The sequence below is a fragment of the Phacochoerus africanus genome, chromosome 9, assembly GCF_016906955.1.
Source record: "Phacochoerus africanus isolate WHEZ1 chromosome 9, ROS_Pafr_v1, whole genome shotgun sequence".
In the NCBI taxonomy this organism is placed as follows: Eukaryota; Metazoa; Chordata; class Mammalia; order Artiodactyla; family Suidae; genus Phacochoerus; species Phacochoerus africanus.
The window spans coordinates 39,189,855-39,209,793 of NC_062552.1; the positions used below are offsets into that span (position 1 = coordinate 39,189,855).

The 19,939-nt window shown below is 48.5% G+C and overlaps 1 protein-coding gene and 1 non-coding gene across 2 annotated transcripts; one reads left to right on the top strand and one right to left on the bottom strand.

Moving 5' to 3' along the window:
* Positions 1 to 5,058: 5,058 nt before the first annotated feature.
* TRNAN-AUU (transfer RNA asparagine (anticodon AUU)) lies at positions 5,059 to 5,130 on the bottom strand. The gene has a single exon. It is a non-coding gene; the product is annotated as a tRNA-Asn (tRNA).
* Positions 5,131 to 13,304: 8,174 nt separating this feature from the next.
* On the top strand, positions 13,305 to 18,821 carry PTCRA (pre T cell antigen receptor alpha). Its single transcript, XM_047796232.1, has 4 exons — positions 13,305 to 13,408; positions 16,296 to 16,616; positions 17,693 to 17,737; positions 18,469 to 18,821. Exons 1-4 carry the CDS (start codon positions 13,351 to 13,353, stop codon positions 18,711 to 18,713), a joined length of 669 nt encoding a protein of 222 aa, XP_047652188.1. The 5' UTR covers positions 13,305 to 13,350; the 3' UTR covers positions 18,714 to 18,821.
* Positions 18,822 to 19,939: the final 1,118 nt, after the last annotated feature.

The window sequence follows — 19,939 nt, forward strand, 5'->3', positions numbered from 1 at the left end:
AAGCGTGGGGTACCGCACGGCTGGGTGGGGAGATGGGAGGTGAAACGGCTCTGGCTCTTCTTCACTGTGGCATGGAGTCATCTGGGTTCTGATGGCCTCAGAGAACTCGTGCAGGAAAAAGGAGAACTGGGAGTTATCAGTGCCTGATGAGGAATATGAATGAGAAATTAGGACTCCTTGACGGGACCCTGAAGGAGTCCTTTGCTTTCTACAGACAGAGGGCTCGTAAGGCTGATTAAATACTCAGCCCTCAGAGTTCCTGCTGTGGTCTAGTGGGTTAAGAATAAGACTGGAAGTTCCCATCATGGCTCAGCAGTAATGAATCTGACTAGTATCCATGAGGACACGGGTTCCATCCCTAGCCTCACTCAGTGGGCTAAGGATCCGGTATTGCTGTGAGCTGTGGTGCAGGCTGGCAGATACAGCTCCAATTTGACCCCTGGCCTGGGAACCTCCATATGCCATGGTTGCAGCCCTAAAAAGACCAAAAAAAAAAAAAAAAGTCGAACTGGAGGAGTTCCTACTGTGGTTCATTGGGTTAAGAACCTGACATAGTGTCCAGGAAGATGAGGGTTCCATCCCTGTCCTTGCTCAGTGGGTTAAGGATCTGGTGTTGCCACAAGTTGCTGAGTAGGTAGCAGATAAGGCTCAGAGCAAGCATTGCTGTGGCTGTGAGGTAGGCCGGTAGCGGAAGCTCCAATCAATCCCTAGCCTGGGAACTTCAATATGCCACAGGTGCGGACGTAAAAATAAAAATAAAAAAAGAATCCAACTGCAGCAGCTCAGGTCGCTGCAGAGGCACAGGTTTGATCTCCAGACAGGCATGGTGGGTGGGTTAAAGGATCCAGCATCGCCACAGCTGCAGCATAGGTTGCTCAAATTCAATCCAATCCATGGACTGGAAACTTCCATATGCCCCTGGTGCAGCTTTATAAAAATAAATGAATAAATGCATACATACACACTCAACCCTCTAGGCTTCTTACGCTCAAGTGAGGGTGTTGATGGAGAAAGGGTGAGACTCTGAGATGGAATGGGGACATTTGGGGGACATCTGGGCAGACAGAGACATGGCTGAGAACTCTGAACCCTCTATATTCCCTTGAAGTCTTATCTATGGAGACATCCTCTTGCTGTGATTCTTTCTCCCAGGACATGAGCCTCAGAAACCTTCTCACCTCCACCCCTCCTGACCCCAGGCCTTTTGTGAGGTAGATCCCAGCCCAGCTTGGGTGGAGAAGCACAAGGCCCACGCTAACAGGAGAATGCCCAGACAGAAAGAGTGACGGGCCCTGCCAAACTGCCTGGGCAGGAGCCACGGGAGCATGCGTGGGAGAGGGTTCTAAGGGAAACAGACCCAGGAGGGTGGGATGTAAGACCCACTTTGGCCAGACGCATGGCCACAGACACTCCTCCAGGATTTGGGACTTAATGTGTTTGCTCCAGCACCTGGGAAAGGAAGTAATAATCTGCTAAATTGCTTAATTAAAGCCTGAACTTAAAGGCAGCCTAGAGTTAATAAACTTGAAATGCCAGAATTTCCTTGGCATGCTCTAAGAAAGGAATCTGAAATCTCAGAGAGATGGGACGGCTGGGTTAGATTCATTAGGTGCCATCTGCTTAGCCACCCACTAGCCACCTATTTTAAGGGGGTCTGAAAACACTCCCTTTACCAATGCATTGAGAAATGCATTGGTGAGGGCCACCAGCATCCTAGGCTAGCTCTGATGGCTGTCCTCTGTAGGCTGGAGATGTTATCGGGGGATGCTGGATCGTGGAACTGCGTTCGCTGATCTCGATGAGAATAATGATATCTTGGTGGGATAAAGAACAGGTGGTGATGCCTCAACAGCCAAAGGCAAGGTAACTAACACAAACGTGGGAAAAAATGGTCATCAAGTGAACAAAATGACAATCTGGTGGACCAGTCAGCCTTCTCCCCCAGGCACTCTAGGACTTGCTCACTGGACCCATGGTGGCAGGGAAGGAAGCCATGCTTTTGGCTCCATAAGACGGTATTCCTCTCTCTGAGGCTAATTTAGCTGTGGCAGAGGATTCATCCTATTTACAGCTTAGGCTTTTTTTTTTTTTTTTTTTTTTTGCTTTTTAGGGCTGCACCTGCAGCATATGGAAGTTCCCAGGCTAGGGGTTGAATCAGAGCTATAGCTGCTGGCCTACACCACAGCCACAGCAGCATCAGATCTGAGCCGTGTCTGTGACCTACACCACAGCTCATGGCAACACCGGATCCTTAACCCACTGAGCAAGGCCAGGGATCACTCACGGTTCCTGGTCAGATTTGTTTCTGCTGCGCCAAGACGGGAACTCTTCCAGCCCAGCCTGAGTCCCTGATTGGGCACCGTTCTCACCTGATAGTCGACTGACTGAATTGCTCACCCCCTAGCTTAGAGGGGCTGTGTTTTATCCTCATAGGCACATATTCCGGGTATGAATTCACCTCTACCTCTAGTGCTTCCATCAGCACTTACAGAATCCCTCATCCATCACCACGGCATGCAATATACCATCACCCCCAACGCGGGCACATGTTTTACAGCCAAAGACATGTACAAATGAGCTCACGCCCAAGGCATTCACTGGTCTTACCATGACCCGGGGAGCAGCTGGCTTGATAGAAAGGAAGACTGCGGGAGTTCCCGTCGTGGCGCAGTGGTTAACGAATCCGACTAGGAACCATGAGGTTGCGGGTTCGGTCCCTGGCCTTGCTCAGTGGGTTAAGGATCCAGCGTTGCCGTGAGCTGTGGTGTAGGTCGCAGACGCGGCTCAGATCCCACATTGCTGTGGCTCTGGCGTAGGCCGGTGGCTACAGCTCCGATTCAACCCCTAGCCTGGGAACCTCCATATGCCGAGGGAGCGGCCCAAGAAATAGCAACAACGACAACAACAACAACAACAAAAAAGACAAAAAAAATTAAAAAAAAAAAAAAGAAAGGAAGACTGGCCAGTTGAAGGAACACAGCTAAGAAACTACACCCTACAACGTAGAAGTGCTGTCCTATAGGATGCAGTGGGTTTTTTTGTTTTTTTGTTTTTTATCTTTTCTAGGGCTGCACCTGCAGCATGTGGAGGTTCCCAGGCTAGGGGTCTAATCGGAGCTGTAGCCGCTGGCCTATGCCACAGCCACAGCAACTCAGGTTCTGAGCTGCGTCTACGACCTACAGCAGAGCTCACAGCAACTGCACTGGCTCCTTAACCCACTGAGCGGGGCCAGGGATCAAACCTGCAACCTCATGGTTCCTAGTTGGATTCGTTAACCACTGAGCCAAGACGGGAACTCTGGATACAGGGTATTCTTAAATCAAAACCAGACTCAGATATATAACTGAGAGGTGGGGATAGCAGCAGCCTCTTCGCTATTATAGCTGAAGTCTACGACCTATTGGAGGAATTTTTGCTCCCTACCCCCATAACCTTGTCCTCAGGGAGCTTGGCGAGGCTAGCATTCAAGGGAGAAACACCTGCCACCTGCACCATGGAACCTCGGAACGATGGTAGTACTGATGACCTGGAAGCTGAGAGGGCCCCTGGCCATTTTCGTTTCTCCTGCTATGGAACCAACAGGCACAGAAAGGGGTTACTCTAATGTCTAAGGTGACAAACCCCAATTACCAGAGAAAATTAGGTTGCTACCACATAATAGAGGGAGGCACTAGATCTGGAATCCAGTGGACTCACTAAGTGCCTCTTAATAATTTTCTGCTCAGGAGTTCCCACTGTGGCACAGGGGGTTAAGGATCCAGCTTGTGTCTGTGGCATTGCCGTTTGATCCTTGGCCCAGTGCAGCAGATGAAGGATCAGGCGTTGGTGCAATTATGGCGTAGGTTGCAGATGCGGCTTGGATTTGATCCCTGGCCTAGGAACTTCCATATGCCATGGGTACAGTTAAAAATCAAAATAATAATAATTCTCTGCTCAGTTGTCCTGGTTCATAGAAGACTCCAGCAACCACAATGTCAAGATTACCAAGGACGCAGACCCCACAGTAATAAAGGTTTGAGTCACCACCCCGTAAAGAACCCAGTCCAGCCAAGGTGCTGGCAAAGGATAAGAAGAATACCTCAGGAGTTCCCATTGTGGCACAGTGGTAACCAGCCCGACTAGTATCCAAGAGGATGTGGGTCAGGGATCAGGCATTGCTCCAAGCTGCAGTATAGTTGCCTCAGATTGAGGCAATGCTGGATCCTTAACCCACTGAGCGAGGCCAGGGATCAAATCCACAACCTCATGGTTCCTAGTCAGATTTGTTTCCGCTGCGCCACGATGGGAACTCCATTTTTTTTTTTTTAAGTCTTTTTTGCTATTTCTTGGGCCGCTCCCGCGGCATATGGAGGTTCCCAGGCTAGGGGTCCAATCGGAGCTGTAGCCACCGGCCTACGCCAGAGCCACAGCAATGCTGGATCCGAGCCGCGTCTGCAACCTACACCACAGCTCACGGCAACGCCGGATCGTCAACCCACTGAGCAAGGGCAGGGATCGAACCCGCAACCTCATGGTTCCTAGTCGGATTCGTTAACCACTGCGCCACGACAGGAACTCCTAAAGTCTTTTTAAATTAACATCATAACAAAAGTTTTCCATGTCATTACAAACTCTTTGGAAAGAATCAAGACAGCTCAAGCATCATCTTCTAAAGCATTTTTGCTGATGCTCACTCCAACTCTAGAAGAATAGTCTCCCTTTCCCAGGACCCCCTCTACCCCTAAACACACACACACACACACACACACACACACACACACACACACACACACGAGTTCAGTCATCTGACACACTCCAAGTCCCTTATCTGTTTATAAGCCTGTCTCCTTTCTTGACTACAGGGAGCTTCTCTTTTTGTCTTATTATCTCCATCCCAATCTCTGGTATAAAACAAAGATTCACAAGTGGGTTTGAATGAAAGGACATTTTAAAGCCTGCATAATATTTCATCATGTAAATGCATCCTAGTTTATTTAGCTATTTCCTTAACATTGAACATTTAGATGATTTAAATTTTTTTCGGCTGTAGTATGCAGTGGCTTTGATGTGGGATCCCAGTTCCCAGGCCAGGGATTGAACCTGGGCCACAGCAGTAATAGTGCTGAATCCTAACCACTAGGCCACCAGGGAACTCTCTAGGTGACTTTATTATTATTATTAAATTTTTTTGGCCATGCCTGCGGCACGTGGAAATTCCCGGACCAGGCATGGAACCCACACCACGGTAGTGACCAGAGCCACAGTAGTGAAAATGCCAGATCCTTTAACCACTAGATCACCAGGGAACTCCCTGATTTTAATTTTTTTTTTTTGTCTTTTTAGGGTCACACCCACAGCATATGGAGGTTCCCAGGTTAGGGGTTGAATCGGAGCTGCAGCTGCCTGCCTACACCACAACCACAGCAACGCGGGATCCGAGCCACATCTGCAGCCTACACCAGAGCTCACAGCAACGCTGGATCCTTAACCCACTGAGCAAGGCCAGGGATCGAACCTCTGTCCTCATGGATACTAGTCGGATTTATTAACCACTGAGCCGCAACTGGAACTCACCTGATTTTAATTTTTCATTTTAAATATCATTGCAGTATTTTCATTTGCTCAGTGGAATAGGTGCCCCTGTTGGTATTACTGGAAGAGACTTCTACTTGTGATTTCAACAGAAGCACACATGCTGACCCTCTGCTTGCTCCTCTGGTTATAGTCTAATCAAATAAGTCAGATTTACATTCAGTAATTATTTGGCAATATCAGCAATCTTCTCTAATAAGCACTGCTACTTTTAATTTTCTTTTTTTCTCATTCAATGTGGCTAATCTCAGCTTAACAATAGCCCTGGGTTTTCTACACTGTGCATTTGGAAAAAAAAAAAAAAAAGGAAAGGGAAAATCTGCTGTGTACCAGGCACTCAGCAGATACTCATATTTAATTCAATTTTCCCAAAACCTTGTGAAAAGAACTTTGGAGAGAGACAGACCTATAAACACACGCCTGTAGTGAATGCCCAGCTCCACCACTTGCCTGTTAGAGAATCTTCAGCCTGGCCACTTCGTTTTTCTGAGCCTCAATTTCCTAGACTCCAAAAACGGGGTGACAGTACCTGATGTGTGGTTATGAGGATTAATTGAGACGTCTGTGAATGACTTCAGTCCTAAGCAGGAGTTCAGAGCAGGTACTCAGCTCAGGAATCTAGAGCCTCCTCTGGGGATGCCCTGCAGGAGGGTGTCTTTAGGACCAGCAAGACTCTGGGGACAGGGGAAGGTTCCTGGGGCTCTTGGAAGGACGGAACCCACGTAAGAGCAGGCAAAGAACGCTTCCAGGCCAACCTATGTCCAGGAAGCTGCGAGTGGGCCAGTGGAAGGGTAGCTGTCCCAGCGACAGGTGGCCCAAGCCAGCCAAGAGCAGCAGGAGAAGGAGGAAGCTGGGGTGAGGGGCCCGGTGTTGAGGTGGGTGGTCTTCAGCCTTCTTGTCCTGGGAAGATCTTGAAACTCAAATGAACGAAGGAAGCCAGCGAGCTCTTCCCCATCTGTATTGTGGTAACTGAGCCCCAGCCTGCTCCTCCCCAGGCTGGAAGGCGGGAGAGTCGTTAGGGACACCTGCCTCTCTCCCTCCCCCTCCCGGCGGGAACCCACCCACAGAGCGCACCTGGGCAGCCGCTATGCCTGGGAACACCAGGCACTGGTGGCCCCCAGCCTGCCCCGCGCTGAAAAAGGGCAGGAGCGCAGCCCTGGCTGCAGGGGGTTCCTCGGGACACCTCAGAGGACGATGACTGTTAAAATAACCATCCAGACGGAAAGGGGTGAGGCCCGCACCAGAATAAAGAAATCAGGGAGCCAGGAAGCAATAAACCTGCCAACGTAAAGAATATTAAAGTGTAATAAAGAATGTTTCTCCAAAAAAAGACAGACAGACAGACAGTTTCCCACAAACAGTGGAGACAGGAAAAATTATTTATGAATAACCCTGGGATAAATGATTAGCTCTGCCAGAAAAAAAAAATGAAATTTAGATGCACATCTTCTACAATATACCAAGCTTAATTCCTGATAGCAAATCAGGGGCAGGATTAAACTACACACACCCCAAAAGACAATAGAAGTGGGACTGAGGAGTTCCCACTGTGGCTCAGTGGTAACAAATACCACTAGTATCCATGAGGATATGGGGTTCGATCCCTGGCCTTGCTCAGTGGGTTAAGGATCCAGTGTTGTGGTGAGCTGTGGTGTAGGTCACAGACACCCTTGGATCTTGTGTGGCTGTGGCTGTGGTGTAGGCCGGCAGCTGTGACTCCGATTCAACTCCTAGCTTGGGAACCTCCATAAGCCGCAGGTGCGGCCCTAAAAAAGACCAAAAAAAAAAAAAAGTGGGAATGAATGTATGATCCTTTAGAGGGTAGAGGACTGTCTAGGATTAAAAGGGAGAAGATAAATCCCAATAGGGAAGATGATATATTTATTGGTTCCTACAAAACAACTGCAGGTTAAAAAAAAGTGAGGAGTTCCTGTGTGTCTCAGTGGGTTAAGGGTCCATTGCTGTCTCTGCAGTGGCTTGGGTTGCTGCTGTGGCACAGGTTGCTCCCTGGCCTGGGAACTTTGGCATGGCCACAGGCATGGCCAAAAAAAAGTGAAATTAAAAGCAGTAAATGACTGGTGTTCCTGCTGTGGTGCACTGGGGTAAGAATCCAACTGCAGCAGATCTTGTTGCTGCAGAGGCATAGTTTCCATCCCTGGCCAGCGGGTTAAAGGATACAGCATTGCTGCAGCTGCCACATGGATTCATCCCCTGGCCTGGGAACTTCCATATGCACAGGTGTTGCCATTAAAAAAAAAAAGTAGTCAATGACAAATACCATATGATATCAATTATACGTGGAATCTAAAATACGACACAATTCTCGTCATGGCACAGCAGAAATGAATCCAACTAGGAACCACGAGGTTGCAGGTTCGATCCCTGGCCTCGCTCAGTGGGTTAAGGAGCCAGTGCAGTTGCTGTGAGCTGTGGTGTAGGTCGCAGACGTGGCTTGGATCCTGTGTTGCTGTGGCTGTGGCATAGGCCAGCGGCTACAGCTCCAATTAGACCCCTAGCCTGGGAACCTCCACATGCCAAGAGTGTGGCCCTAAGAATGCAAACAAACAAATAAACAAACAAACAAAAAACGACACAGGGAACTCCCATCATGGCTCAGCGGAAATGAACATGACTAGTATCCATGAGGACACAGGTTTGATCCCTGGTCTTGCTCAGGGGGTTAAGGATCCAGTGTTGCCATAAGCTGAGGTGTAGGTTGCAGACGCAGCTCAGATCTGGTGTGGCTGTAGCTGTGGTGTAGGTCAGCAGCTGTAGCTCCAATTCGACCCCTAGCCTGGGGCACTTCCATATGCCACGGTTGTGGCCCTAAAAAGACTAAATAAATAAATAAATAAATATAATACAACACAATGAACATATCTGTGAAATAGAAACAGACTTGCGATTGCCAGGGGGACGTGGGGGGTGGAGGAGGGAAGGGCTGGGAGTTTGGGGATTAGCAGCTGTAAATGTATTTATAGGATGAATAAACAGCAGAGTCCTTCCATAGAGCACAGGGCACTGTGTTCAATATCCTGTGATAAACCATAAGGGAAAATAATATGAAAACGAATATATGGGTATAACTGAAACCCATTGCTGTAGAGCCGAAATTAACAGTTTTATAAATCAACTATATTTCAATAAAATTTTTTACAAATAGGTGGGAGCGGCCGCCAGATGTGCCTATTCTGAGGAGTGGCCAGCGGCTTGATGAAGCATGTCAGGTACGCTTACACCTGAGATGGACTATGGAACAGCAAGTACCAGAAGTGGAAGTCCCAAGCCACACATAGAGGGACAGCCTCACCGCGCAACCAGGAGCGTCAGCTGCACCTGAGGCGATCTCTGCAGCAGCAGGTCCCTGTGGTAGGTTTCCAGTGGGAATTGAGAGAGGCATTCCTTATGGAGCCACCAAGGGGTGGTTACAGCAATATTGGAACAGCCAGGTGGCTGATTCCCAGAGAGGGAAAAAATCCCTGACAATGTGACAAAGCTATTATCTGTGAAAAAATATATACAAATAAAAGAAAAAGAAACATACATGACTATATCAGAATTCAAAAAAATATTTTGATTACTAATTTCAATAAAATTGATTTTCATTGAAAAAAAAGTAGTCAATCAATTGGGAAATGGCTCCAGTCAAGTGCATTATACAGAAAGTTGGAATCTTTAATATATAAAAACACTTATGGGATTTCCCGTTGTGGCGCAGCAGAAATGAATCCGACGAGGAACTATGAGAATGCCGGTTTGACCCCTGGCCTCGCTCAGTGGGTTAAGGATCTGACATTGCTGTTGCTGTGAGCTGCGGTGTAGGCCAGCAGCTGTAGCTCCGATTGGACCCCTAGCCTGGGAACTTACATATGCCGCAGGTGCAGCCCTGGAAAAAAGAAAAAAACAAACAAACACACCAAAAAGCTCTTACAAAATTAGTAATATACTAGGATTATAAGAGGACAATAAACAGGCAACACAGTGAAGTTTTTATTTTATTTTTTAAAGAAATGCCAAGTGCTGATGGGGTTGAAGTGGGCCTTTAATAAACTGTGATGGTTTTATACTAGCATAAATTTGTATAAAAGATGTATTAGGGAGCCTTAAATCACAGAGGCCTGAGATGCGCAACATCACTAAGCATTTGGAATCTGACTAGGAACTATGCCATTGCCGGTTTGGCTCCTGGCCACACTCAGTGGGTTAAGGATCTGGTGTTGCTCTAAGCTGTGGTGTAGGCCAGCAGCTGTAGCTCCGATTGGACCCCTAGCCTGGGAACTTCCATATGCTGCAGGTGCAGCCCTAGAAAAAAAGCAAAAAACAAATTAAAGCCACCTTGAAATAACACTTCACACCCATTACAATGGCTGCTATCAAAATTAAATTTACCAGAGTTCCCATTGTAACTCAGAGTGGGTTATGAACCTGACTAGTATCCATGAGGACGCAGGTTTGATCCCTGACTTTGCTCAGTGGGTTAAGGATCTGGCGTTGCCTCAAGCTGCAGCATAGGTTGCAGATACGGCTCAGATCCGGCATTGCTGTGGCTCTGACCTAGGCCAGTAGCTGCAGCTCCGATTTGACCCCTAGCCTGGACCTTCCATAAGCCTCAGGTGCGACCCTAAAAATGAAAAAGAGAAAAGAAACAAATTAAATTAACCATATGATCCAGAAATTCCACTTCTGGGAATTGGAAAAGAACTCAAAGTAGGATTTCGAAGAGAGATTTGTACACACATGTTCATCATAGTTAAAACATGGAGGAGGAATTCTTGCTTTTGCAGAGCATGTTAAGGATCCGGCATTGCCGCAGCTGTGGCATAGGTCAGAGCTTCAGTCTGGATTCTATCCCTTGGCCCTGGAATTTCCATGTGCTGTCAATGCAGCCAAAAAAAAATTTTTTTTTAATTAAAAAACAAACAAACAGGGAGTTCCCATTGTGGCTCAGTGGTTAACGTATCCAACTAGGAAACACAAGGTTGCAGGTTTGATCCCTTGCTCAGTGGATTAAGGATCCAGCATTGCCGTGAGCTGTGGTGTAGCTTGCAGACGCGGCTCAGATCCCACGTTGCTGTGGCTCTGGCGTAGGCCGGCGGCAACAGCTCCGATTTGACCCCTAGCCTGGGAACCTCCATGTGCCGCGGGAGCAGCCCAAGAAAAGGCAAAAAGAGAAAAAAACAAACAAACATAGAGGAGTTCTCCTGTGGCACAGCAGGTTAAGGATCTGGCATTGTCACTTCAGCAGCTTGGGTCACTGGTATGGTATGGGTTTGACCCCTGACCTGGGAACTTCCACATGCTGCAGGTATGGCCAAAAAAAAGATTGAGTGTATATTATTCATTTGATTGTATATCCTGTTTGTTTAAACTTTCTGTGTATGTAATTATGTTTTAAAAATTTTTTTGTCTTTTTTTGTCTTGAATCGGAGCTGTAGCTGCCAGTCTACCCCAGAGCCACAGCAATGCTGGATTCTTAACCCACTGAGCAAGGCCACATCCTCATGGATACTAGTTGGGTTTGTTACCACTAAGCCACAACAGGAATTCTCTCTTACTATGTATAGAGAATAATACTAGACCCTTTTCATGTATAATCTTGTTTAAACATCAGAGGACCCCTTGAAGGTACTATCATTTCAATTGCATAGATGACGAAACTGAGGATTATAGAAGGGAGTGACTTGGTGGAAGTCAAGAACTCCTGATTGATATAATCAGGATTGAAAGCAAGGTACTCTAGCTTCGCAGCCCACGCTCTGAACCAAACTCTTATATCTTATGTCATCGAACATGCTTTCGACACCATGATTTTTAAAAGTTGCTGCATAATATTCACAAATATAAATACACCAAATATTAGCTCATTTAACCCTTCTAACATTGAAAAATTAGATTGTTTCCAATATCTCTTGGTTTTTTATTTGTTTTATGTATTTGTATTTATATTTTATTTTACTTTATTTTATTTTATTTTTGCTTTTTAGTGCTGAACCCGAAGCATATGGAGGTTCGCAGGCTAGGGGTCTACTCCGAGCTACAGCTGCCAGCCTACACCACAGCCACAGCTACGCCAGATCCCTTAACCCACTGAGTGAGGCCAGGGATCAAAACCACATCTTCAGGGACACCAGTTGGATTCATTACTGCTCAGCCACAATGGGAACTCCTTGGCTTTTATTTTTATTTTTTTGCTTTTTAGGGCTGCACCCGTGACATATGGGAGTTCCCAAGCTAGTGGTTGAATCGGAGCTACAGCTGCCGGTCTACACCACAGACACAGTGACACCGGATCCTAGCCCCATCCGCAACCTACACCACAGCTCACGGCAATGCCAGATCCTTAACCCATTGAGCGAGGGATCGAACCTGCATCCTCACAGATTTGTTTCCACTGCACCACAACAAGATCTCTAGTCCTTGGTTTTTTAATATAATACTTCAAAGAATATTTTTTTGGTGCATAGATCTTTGTCGTATAGTGGCTGAATCTGTTATTATTCCATTGGTATATATGCCTAGATGTGAAATTTCAAGGTCAAAATGATGGCTACAGCTAAATTTAGTGCCATTGTTGAAAATGGCATTTATAAAAAGTTTATAAAAAGGGTTTGATGCGATGGGGCAAGGAGTATACGTAAAATCTCTGAACCTTCTGGTCAGTTTTGCTATAAACTTGAAACTGCTCTAAAAAATAAACCTAGGGAGTTCTCCAGTGGCTCTATGGGTTAAGGGTCTGACATTGCCACTCCTATGGCTCTGGTTACTGCTGTGCCACAGGCTCGATCCCTGGCCCAGGAACTTTCACATGCTGTGGGTGTGGCCAAAAATAAATAAATAAAATAAATTCTATTTAAAAGGGTTGTAACTACATGGAAATAAGTTTATTGGGCTTTTTGGCTACAGTAAGACCAGCCATCAGAAAACAGTTCAAGCCCTGTCTCTGCCACTTGCCAGCTGGATGGCCTTGGGCAAGTCACTCAGTCTCTCAGAGGCTCAGTTGCCTCACCTGTGAACGGGTGGTTGGGTGGATGGAATTAAGTCCTCTGGTCATGCTAAGTGAAGTTGGTCAGACAGTGAGCCACCAAAGTCATATGCTATCATATGCTTTCATTTCTTTTTAAAAAAAATAGAAATAAAATATGCCCTTTTATGGAGTTCCCGTCATGGCTCAGCAGTTAACAAACTCGAATAGCATCTGTGAGAACCAGGTTCAATCCCTGGCCTTGCTCAGTAGGTTAAGGATCTGGCGTTGCCATGAACTGTGGTGTGGGTCGCAGACGCGGCTCAGATCCTGTGTTGCTGTGACTGTGGTGTAGGCTGGTGGCTATAGCTCTGATTGGACCCCTAAACTGGGAACCTCCATATGCCACGTGTTTGGCCCTAAAAGACAAAAAGACAAAAAAATAAAATAAATAAAATATGCCCTTTTAATCCTAAAAAAAATAAAAATTTAAAAAGTGCTCTGCCTCCCGTAGATGCAGAGGCAGTGCCTAGGAGAGGGCTTTGCACATTGTGAAGGGCTCTGCAGAGGGGGTGTGAGCCTTGGGCTCCCAGTGTGGGAGGGGCACTGTGAGTCCCCTGGCCCTGTGAGAGAAGGCTGGGTTTGGGGGTCAGGGAGGGGTGGGAGGGGCCCCTCACCCTGGGAAACGGCTCAGTGGTAGAGCAGCTGAGACGCAGCTGGGCCTGTGGCCTGCGAGGCAGGCTTGTGGCTGCCTCCTCCCCCAGCCCACCCCCCGCCCCTAGGCCTGCAGCTGGGTCCTGCCTCCTCTCGGGTGGGCCATGGCCAGGACTTGGCTGCTGCTTCTCCTGGCCCTCGAGTGTCCAGCCCTGCCCACAGGTGAGCACCTTCCTTGCATCCCAGTGTCCCAGGTCCAAGTCAGCTGAAGTCCACTCCCTCATTCTGGGTTTCTCTGGGTGCGGGTGGGGTGCAGGGAGGCAGGGCAGAGGTTTGTGGGGGTCCCTAAGGAGGGTCTCACTGGAAGCCTATCATCCCCTTTCCCATCTTATTCTACCTCCCAGGTGCCTTGCTCCAGGCCCCCACGTCCTGCTCCCCTGGAGTCCACGGTGTTGGTAGGGAGGGCGGTCACCTGCTGGAGGTGTAGAGAAACAAGAGCAAGTTGGACGGGTGTCCGTGATGGGTGGGGGTGGGGGTGGGGGTGGGGGTGGGGGTAGCCAGGCTGTGTTATGCTTTATGGGGTGATGGGACTCCAGCAGCATGATGAGATCGTTCCCCACCCACCTCGGTACCGCTTCCTGTCCAGACTCCTGCCTCAAGGTTCAGAGTGTCTCAGGCTCACTCCCAGTTCCCCTTACCTAATGGGCTCTAGTCCTCCAAAGATTCAGGCTGGAGATAAAGGACTCGAATTTTGAGAATCTCAGCTTCATCTAGAAGCATGTGCATGTTTGCACGCATGTGGTGGGGGACGGTTCTTGACCTTTGAGATGGGGCATCTCCTCCTTCTAAAGCTGGCCCACCTGGGTGTCACCAGCTCTCCCTCACTAGGAAGATAAACCACACCCGTGTGGAGTGGGGAGAGCTCTTAGTGGAGGTCTGAGCTCTGGGAAAGAAGCTGCCAGAGTGAGAAGAAGCAATCCTGGGAGGCTTCATGGAGGAGGCAGACTCTGAACCACCTTGGGGAGTATCTCTCTCACTACAGCTGAAAAGGCTCAGGAGGTTGAGGGTCCTGGAGCTCACTCCCAGCCTTCTCTCCTCCCTTTGTTTGTGATGCCTTATTAATATTAGTATTGATGATACTAATACTTATCTGACAAAGTATTTTATATTCATAATCTTTATTCTTCACAGTGATTTTACTGGGCTGGTGTTATTAACCCCATTATATTGATGGGGCAATTGAGACTCCTCAGTAGGTTAAGTGGTTGAGTCAGGAGTCAAACTAACTTGGTCTGAGGCTATATCCCAAGCTTGGTCCACTGTGTCACGTAGCAAAATCTTAGTCAACCTTCCAAGTGGGCTGGTCTGTGGGGTTTAGAGTCATGCAGATCTGAGTTCAAATCCTGATTAGGCTGCTTACCATCCACCTGCTTCTAGATCAGTTATTTGACCTCCAAGAAATCTTTTGTGAATACCCTCTAACTCTGAGTCTCCACAGGATTCCCCCGCATCTGTCCCTGAACCCTGGGGCATTTCTTTAGCCTGGCTGCACTAACCTCATGGTGTGAATGTGTAGGTTTTAACCTTTGAGATTTTATTTATATGAAAAGATATCCAGGAGTTCCCCGGTGGTCTGGCAGTTAAGTATTCAGCATTGTCACTGCTGTGGCTCTAGTTTGATCCCTGGCCCAGGAAATTTTGTGTCCTGTGGGTGCAGCCAAAAAAAAAAAAGATATTCAAAGACTCAAAAATAACATTTTGTAATATATTGAATCAGTCATTTTTACTGAAAAGAGTAAGATTGTGGAAAATAGGACTATTCTGAAAAATATAAGACAAATGTTTACAGTATCCATATAACTTATTTTTTAATTATAAAATAATACAGACATATATGTTAAATGTGTGAATTGCATGGTATGTAAGTTAAATCTAAACAAAGCTATTTAAAAAATTATAGACTTAGAGAAAAGAACTGAGAATAATACTACAAATGTCCATGCATACTCCACCTAGATGAGTGAATAGTTAAAATTTTGACATATTTGAATCAGATTTGGGGTTTTTTTTTGTTTGTTTGTTTTTGTCTTTTGTCTTTTTAGGGCCACACCTGTGGCATATGGAAGTTCCCAGGCTAGGGGTCAAATCAGAGCTACAGCCGCCAGGCCTATGCCACAGCCACAGGCACAGCCACAGCAACACTAGATCCAAGCCGCGTCTGCAACCTACACCACAGCTCATGGCAACACTGGATCCTTAACCCACTGAGCAGGGCCAGGTATCGAACCCATGTCCTCATGGATACTAGTCAGGTTCGTTAACCACTGAGCTAAAGCAGGAACTCCCCAGATGTTTTGCTTTTTTTTTTTTAAGAAAGAAACATTTACAGATATATTTGAGGCCCCTTCCGATCTCATTCCAGATCCTCTTTCCTCCCCTTCCTCTCCGGAGGTAACCTCTCTCCTGAGGCTGGCACAACAAGGTACCGTAAGTATTTGTTTGCATGTGCTCGTTCTCATGGGGCTGAGATCATTGAGAGCAGGGATATTTGAATTAACGTTGTATCCCCAGAGCCTGGCACAGAAAGGTTCAGATATGATAGGTAGGTGATGGAAGGACTGATGAATGGATGGAAGGATGGATAAATGGATGGATGGAAAGTAGAGGATAGATGTAGGGAAGATGGTTGAATAGATGGGTGAATGAAAGGATAGAGGGACGGAATCTGGCATTGCTGTGAGCTGCGGTGTGGGTCGCAGACGCGGCTCTGATCCTGTGTTGCTGTGGCTGTAGTGTAGGGCGGCAGCTATAGCTCCGATTTGACCCCTAGCCTGGGAACCTCCATGTGCCACAAGTGAGGCCCTAAAATAAAATTAAATTAAATTAAAAAATTAAAAAAGCACAAAAAGAAAGGATAGAGGGATGGCAGTCGGTTAAATGGATAAAAGCAAGGAGACAGGGATGGATGAATGGGTAGGACAAACGGATAGAAGGTAGAAGAATAGATGGAAAGATAAAAACCCAGATAGAAGGACAGACACCTACTATAGGATGCTGGCCTGAGAATTTGGACCTAGCTACCCCCTCACAGGTGCGTGCTCTCTTGCAGGTGTAGGCAGCACACCCTTTCCCTCTCTGGCCCCGCCAATCACACTGCTGGTGGAGGGGAAGCAGCAGACACTGGTGGTCTGCCTGGTCCTGGATGTTGCACCCCCCGGCCTTGAGAGTACCATCTGGTTCTCAGCTGGCAACGGCAGCTTCCTGGATGCCTTCACCTATGGCCCTTCCCCAGCAGCAGATGGCTCCTGGACTAGCGTGGCTCAGCTTTCTGTGCCCTCTGAGGAGCTGGCAGCCTGGGAGACCTTGGTCTGCCACACGGGGCCTGGACCTGGGAACCCCAGCCAGAGCACACAGCCCCTGCAGCTGTCAGGTGGGGATGGAGCCTGGGCCCGTGTGGATGCTCCCCGCCCATTTCACACACCTTGGAACCAGGATATGGTGGGAGGGAGGGCAGACTCCAGGCCATGGGGGCATGAAGGGTGTCCAAGTGCCATCCTTCTAGGTGAGGTGATACCTGGCCTCAGAGCAAGGTGGCCTCAGAGCCCTGAGTCCTGGGATTTGCAACTGTGATGTGTCATTCAAGTCCAGGCTCTGATGCAAGGCTTCAAGAGGTAACAAGTATCCTTCCTCCCAGGGTTAATATTTCTCTTTATATACCCGGGGTTAATCTCTCTGTAATCACCCTTAATATGACACCTTACCTTTTAGAACTGAACAATAATTTAAATGTAATTGCTGGAGTTCCAATTACTGTCTGTAATTGGATCGATGGTATTTCTGCAGCACCAGGACCCAGGTTCAAAACCCTGCCAGCACAGTGGGTTAAAGGATCAGGTGGTGTACGTTGTCACAACTGCATCTGGGATCTGATTCCTGGCCCAGAAACTCCATATGCCGCAAGGTGGCCACAAAACAAAACAAAAAGTAATTGCTATCACTTCCTTATTGAATGTTTATACACTGTGCCAGGCACTATTGTAAACACATTTATGAAGCAGGTCCTTATTCTCCTCATTTCACAGGCTCAGAGAGGTTAACTAATACGTCCAAAGCCACCTATTATTATTATTGACTAGAGAGATGGCTTACTTCCTCTGATTGGATTATGTTAGTTTTGTCATCTTCCAAAAAGGGAACGTTTACTGACTAAATGTTCTGATTTCCAAAAAGGCTCCCAAGAAATTGACTCCTTGTCTAAAAGTGCTAAGGCCTCCCCAGGGTGCCAGCCTCCTCCAGGGGCACAGGGCAGGGGAGAGCAACCAGGAGTGAGGGAAATCTGGGCCCCTCAGAGGACTTGCCCAGATGGGCTCAGGGTTCCCGCTGCTGCTTCATTTTCCATTTATCCAACACACCATGAACAGCTGCCCTGAGCAGGGCGGGGGCATAGCACTGGGGCGGAGGGCACAGCCCATCCTGAAGACTCATTCCGCTCTCCTTGGCTGGCAGGCAAGCCTTCCTCAGCCAGGACCTGCCTACGGGAACCTCTCAGGGGTAAGTACCTGGGACCAGGACCTCAGGCCCTACTGGGCTCTGGCCCCATACATCCCCTCTGGGGTTGGTGGGGGGTCCCCTGAATAGGCTGCCTTGCTGGGTTGGGGCACTGGCTAGCCACATGGGTACAGATCTCTTAGGCCCCAGCCTAATTCCTGGTCACCAATGGAGAAGAGCACATGAGCGTTCACAGAAGTGTGCTGGAAGCTCTCCTTGGACAGACCAGAAGGGTGGTCTCCGCATCAAAGCCTTGGGAGACTGGGGGGTGCAAAGGCATGGTACCTCCCGACCAAATAGAGAAAATTGAGCTGGTGACTCTCCACTGCAGCAGATGCCAATTCCTGCCTTGCCTTCATCCCTTTGGCCGTTGGGGAATAAAATTAAATGATGCCTCAGTGGGTTAAGAACTCGACTAGCGTCCATGAGAGTGCAGGTTCGATCCCTAGCCTTGCTCAGTGGGTTAGGGATCCAGCATTGCCTCAAGCTGCAGAGCATGGGTCCCAGATGCGGCTTGGATCTGGCGTAGCTGTTGCTGCGGCATACCCTAGCCCAGGAACTTCATATGCCACACGTGCGGCCCTGAAAAGGGGAGGGACTTAAATGAAGACTAGAAAGATGTTTATTATTATCAGCAGTCAGAGCTAGGTAGGACACCAGATTCCCTGGATTCCCCCGTGGGAGGGGCTGAGCGCCAGCCTACAGACGGCTCACCCGCTCCTTCTGTCGGGCAGGGACACGGGGCCAGGCGCTCCGGCTGGAGGCGCTGCGGTTGCTGCTCTTCAAGTTGCTGCTGCTGGACGTGCTCCTGACCTGCAGCCGCCTCCGCGCCCCGCCCGCCGCGCGGGAGGATCCGGCCCAGGCGCTTGGTCCTGGGGACCCCGCTCCCCGCGTCCCGCACCGCCCCACCGGCGGACCGCCTTCTCCTCCCGCAGCCTCTGCCGGGACGATCGCCCGCAGCCCCCACCGACTGGATTAGCCGCAGTGATGGTGGGACCCCAGGCCGAGGGCTCAGCCTGTCCGCCCCGCCGGCACTGCAGCCCTAGGATGGCCGTGCAGTTCCCACCCGCGGTCCGGGTCAGGATCCCGGGAGTCCAGCCTTGGGGGAGGGGCCGCGGGTGCTCAGGGCCTGGCACTCGCGACCTGCCCCTCTGTATTCCAGCCTCAAGCTGGGGAGCATTTGTCTGCGATCTACCTCCTCCAGCTGACTGGAGCTTCCTGAAGAAAAAGGCTTTGTCCCTCCCAGCAGACTGGAAGCCCCTTGAGGGTGGTGCTTGACTCAGGCCTTGGGACATTTGAGATGCAGATAACTGAGAACAATTAAAGGAAAACTTATAAGACCAAAGCAAATGAAAAATCTATGAATTCATGTTTGCTCTAGGAGGAGGGAACTTGGCAGACTTGGAGGAGGAGGAGGTCTGGGAAGGCTTCCTGAGGGTGAGAGCCTGGGAACTGCAGGGAGGGGCGGGTGGTGGGGAGGATGCTGTCCCACCTCAGTCTCCTTTCTCCATCATCAGGCAGGGCGCCAGGCCCCCTCTCTGTCTCCTCACTCCTACCCAACCTCTCTGAGGGGTCAGTGTGAGAAGCCCAGGAACCCAGGGGTGTTGGGCCTGATGTAAAGTCTTGCCCAGACTCGACAGAAAAGAACAGGGCCAGGATCCCAGAGTAACAGGATCCTATCCAATGCCAAGGATACAGATAATAATTGCAGACTTACACTCTATTCATCAGTTAAGGGTCATTATTCATTTGACAAATATTCACTGAGCATCAACTCTGAGCCAGGCACTAAAGAGGCTTTTGTTTTATTTCTTAAAGAGGGTTCTTGCACTGATAGTACAGAATATGAGGCTCAATCTGGCATTGCTGCAGCTGTGGCACAGGCCACAACAGGTTCGATCTGTGGTCAGGAAACTTCCATGTGTTGCAGGTGTGGCAAAAAAAAAAAAAATAAATGAGGCTCCCACAATAGAGTGTAACGAGTGTGTCCCCTGCTCATCCAGCTCTTGCAGGAAATCCAGCCTTTCCCAGGGCTTCTTCTCCAGTAATCACCCCCAAGAATCTCTGGGAGCTTTCATGTGAATCCAGATGTCCCCTGGGCAGCATAGGACAGTTTTTGAATTAATGGTCCTACTTTAGTCTTCCTCTCCTCATGATGGCAGTTGGGAACAATGTCCTAATGCCCCCCCAATGCACACACACATG

Bases quoted from the DNA above. Each gene is read 5' to 3' on its own strand.
- PTCRA (XM_047796232.1), top strand. From the start codon at position 13,351: ATGGCCAGGACTTGGCTGCTGCTTCTCCTGGCCCTCGAGTGTCCAGCC. The intron at 16,617-17,692 runs GTGGGGATGGAG...CTTGGCTGGCAG, and splicing joins ACAGCCCCTGCAGCTGTCAG to GCAAGCCTTCCTCAGCCAGG. The intron at 17,738-18,468 runs GTAAGTACCTGG...TCTGTCGGGCAG, and splicing joins CCTACGGGAACCTCTCAGGG to GGACACGGGGCCAGGCGCTC.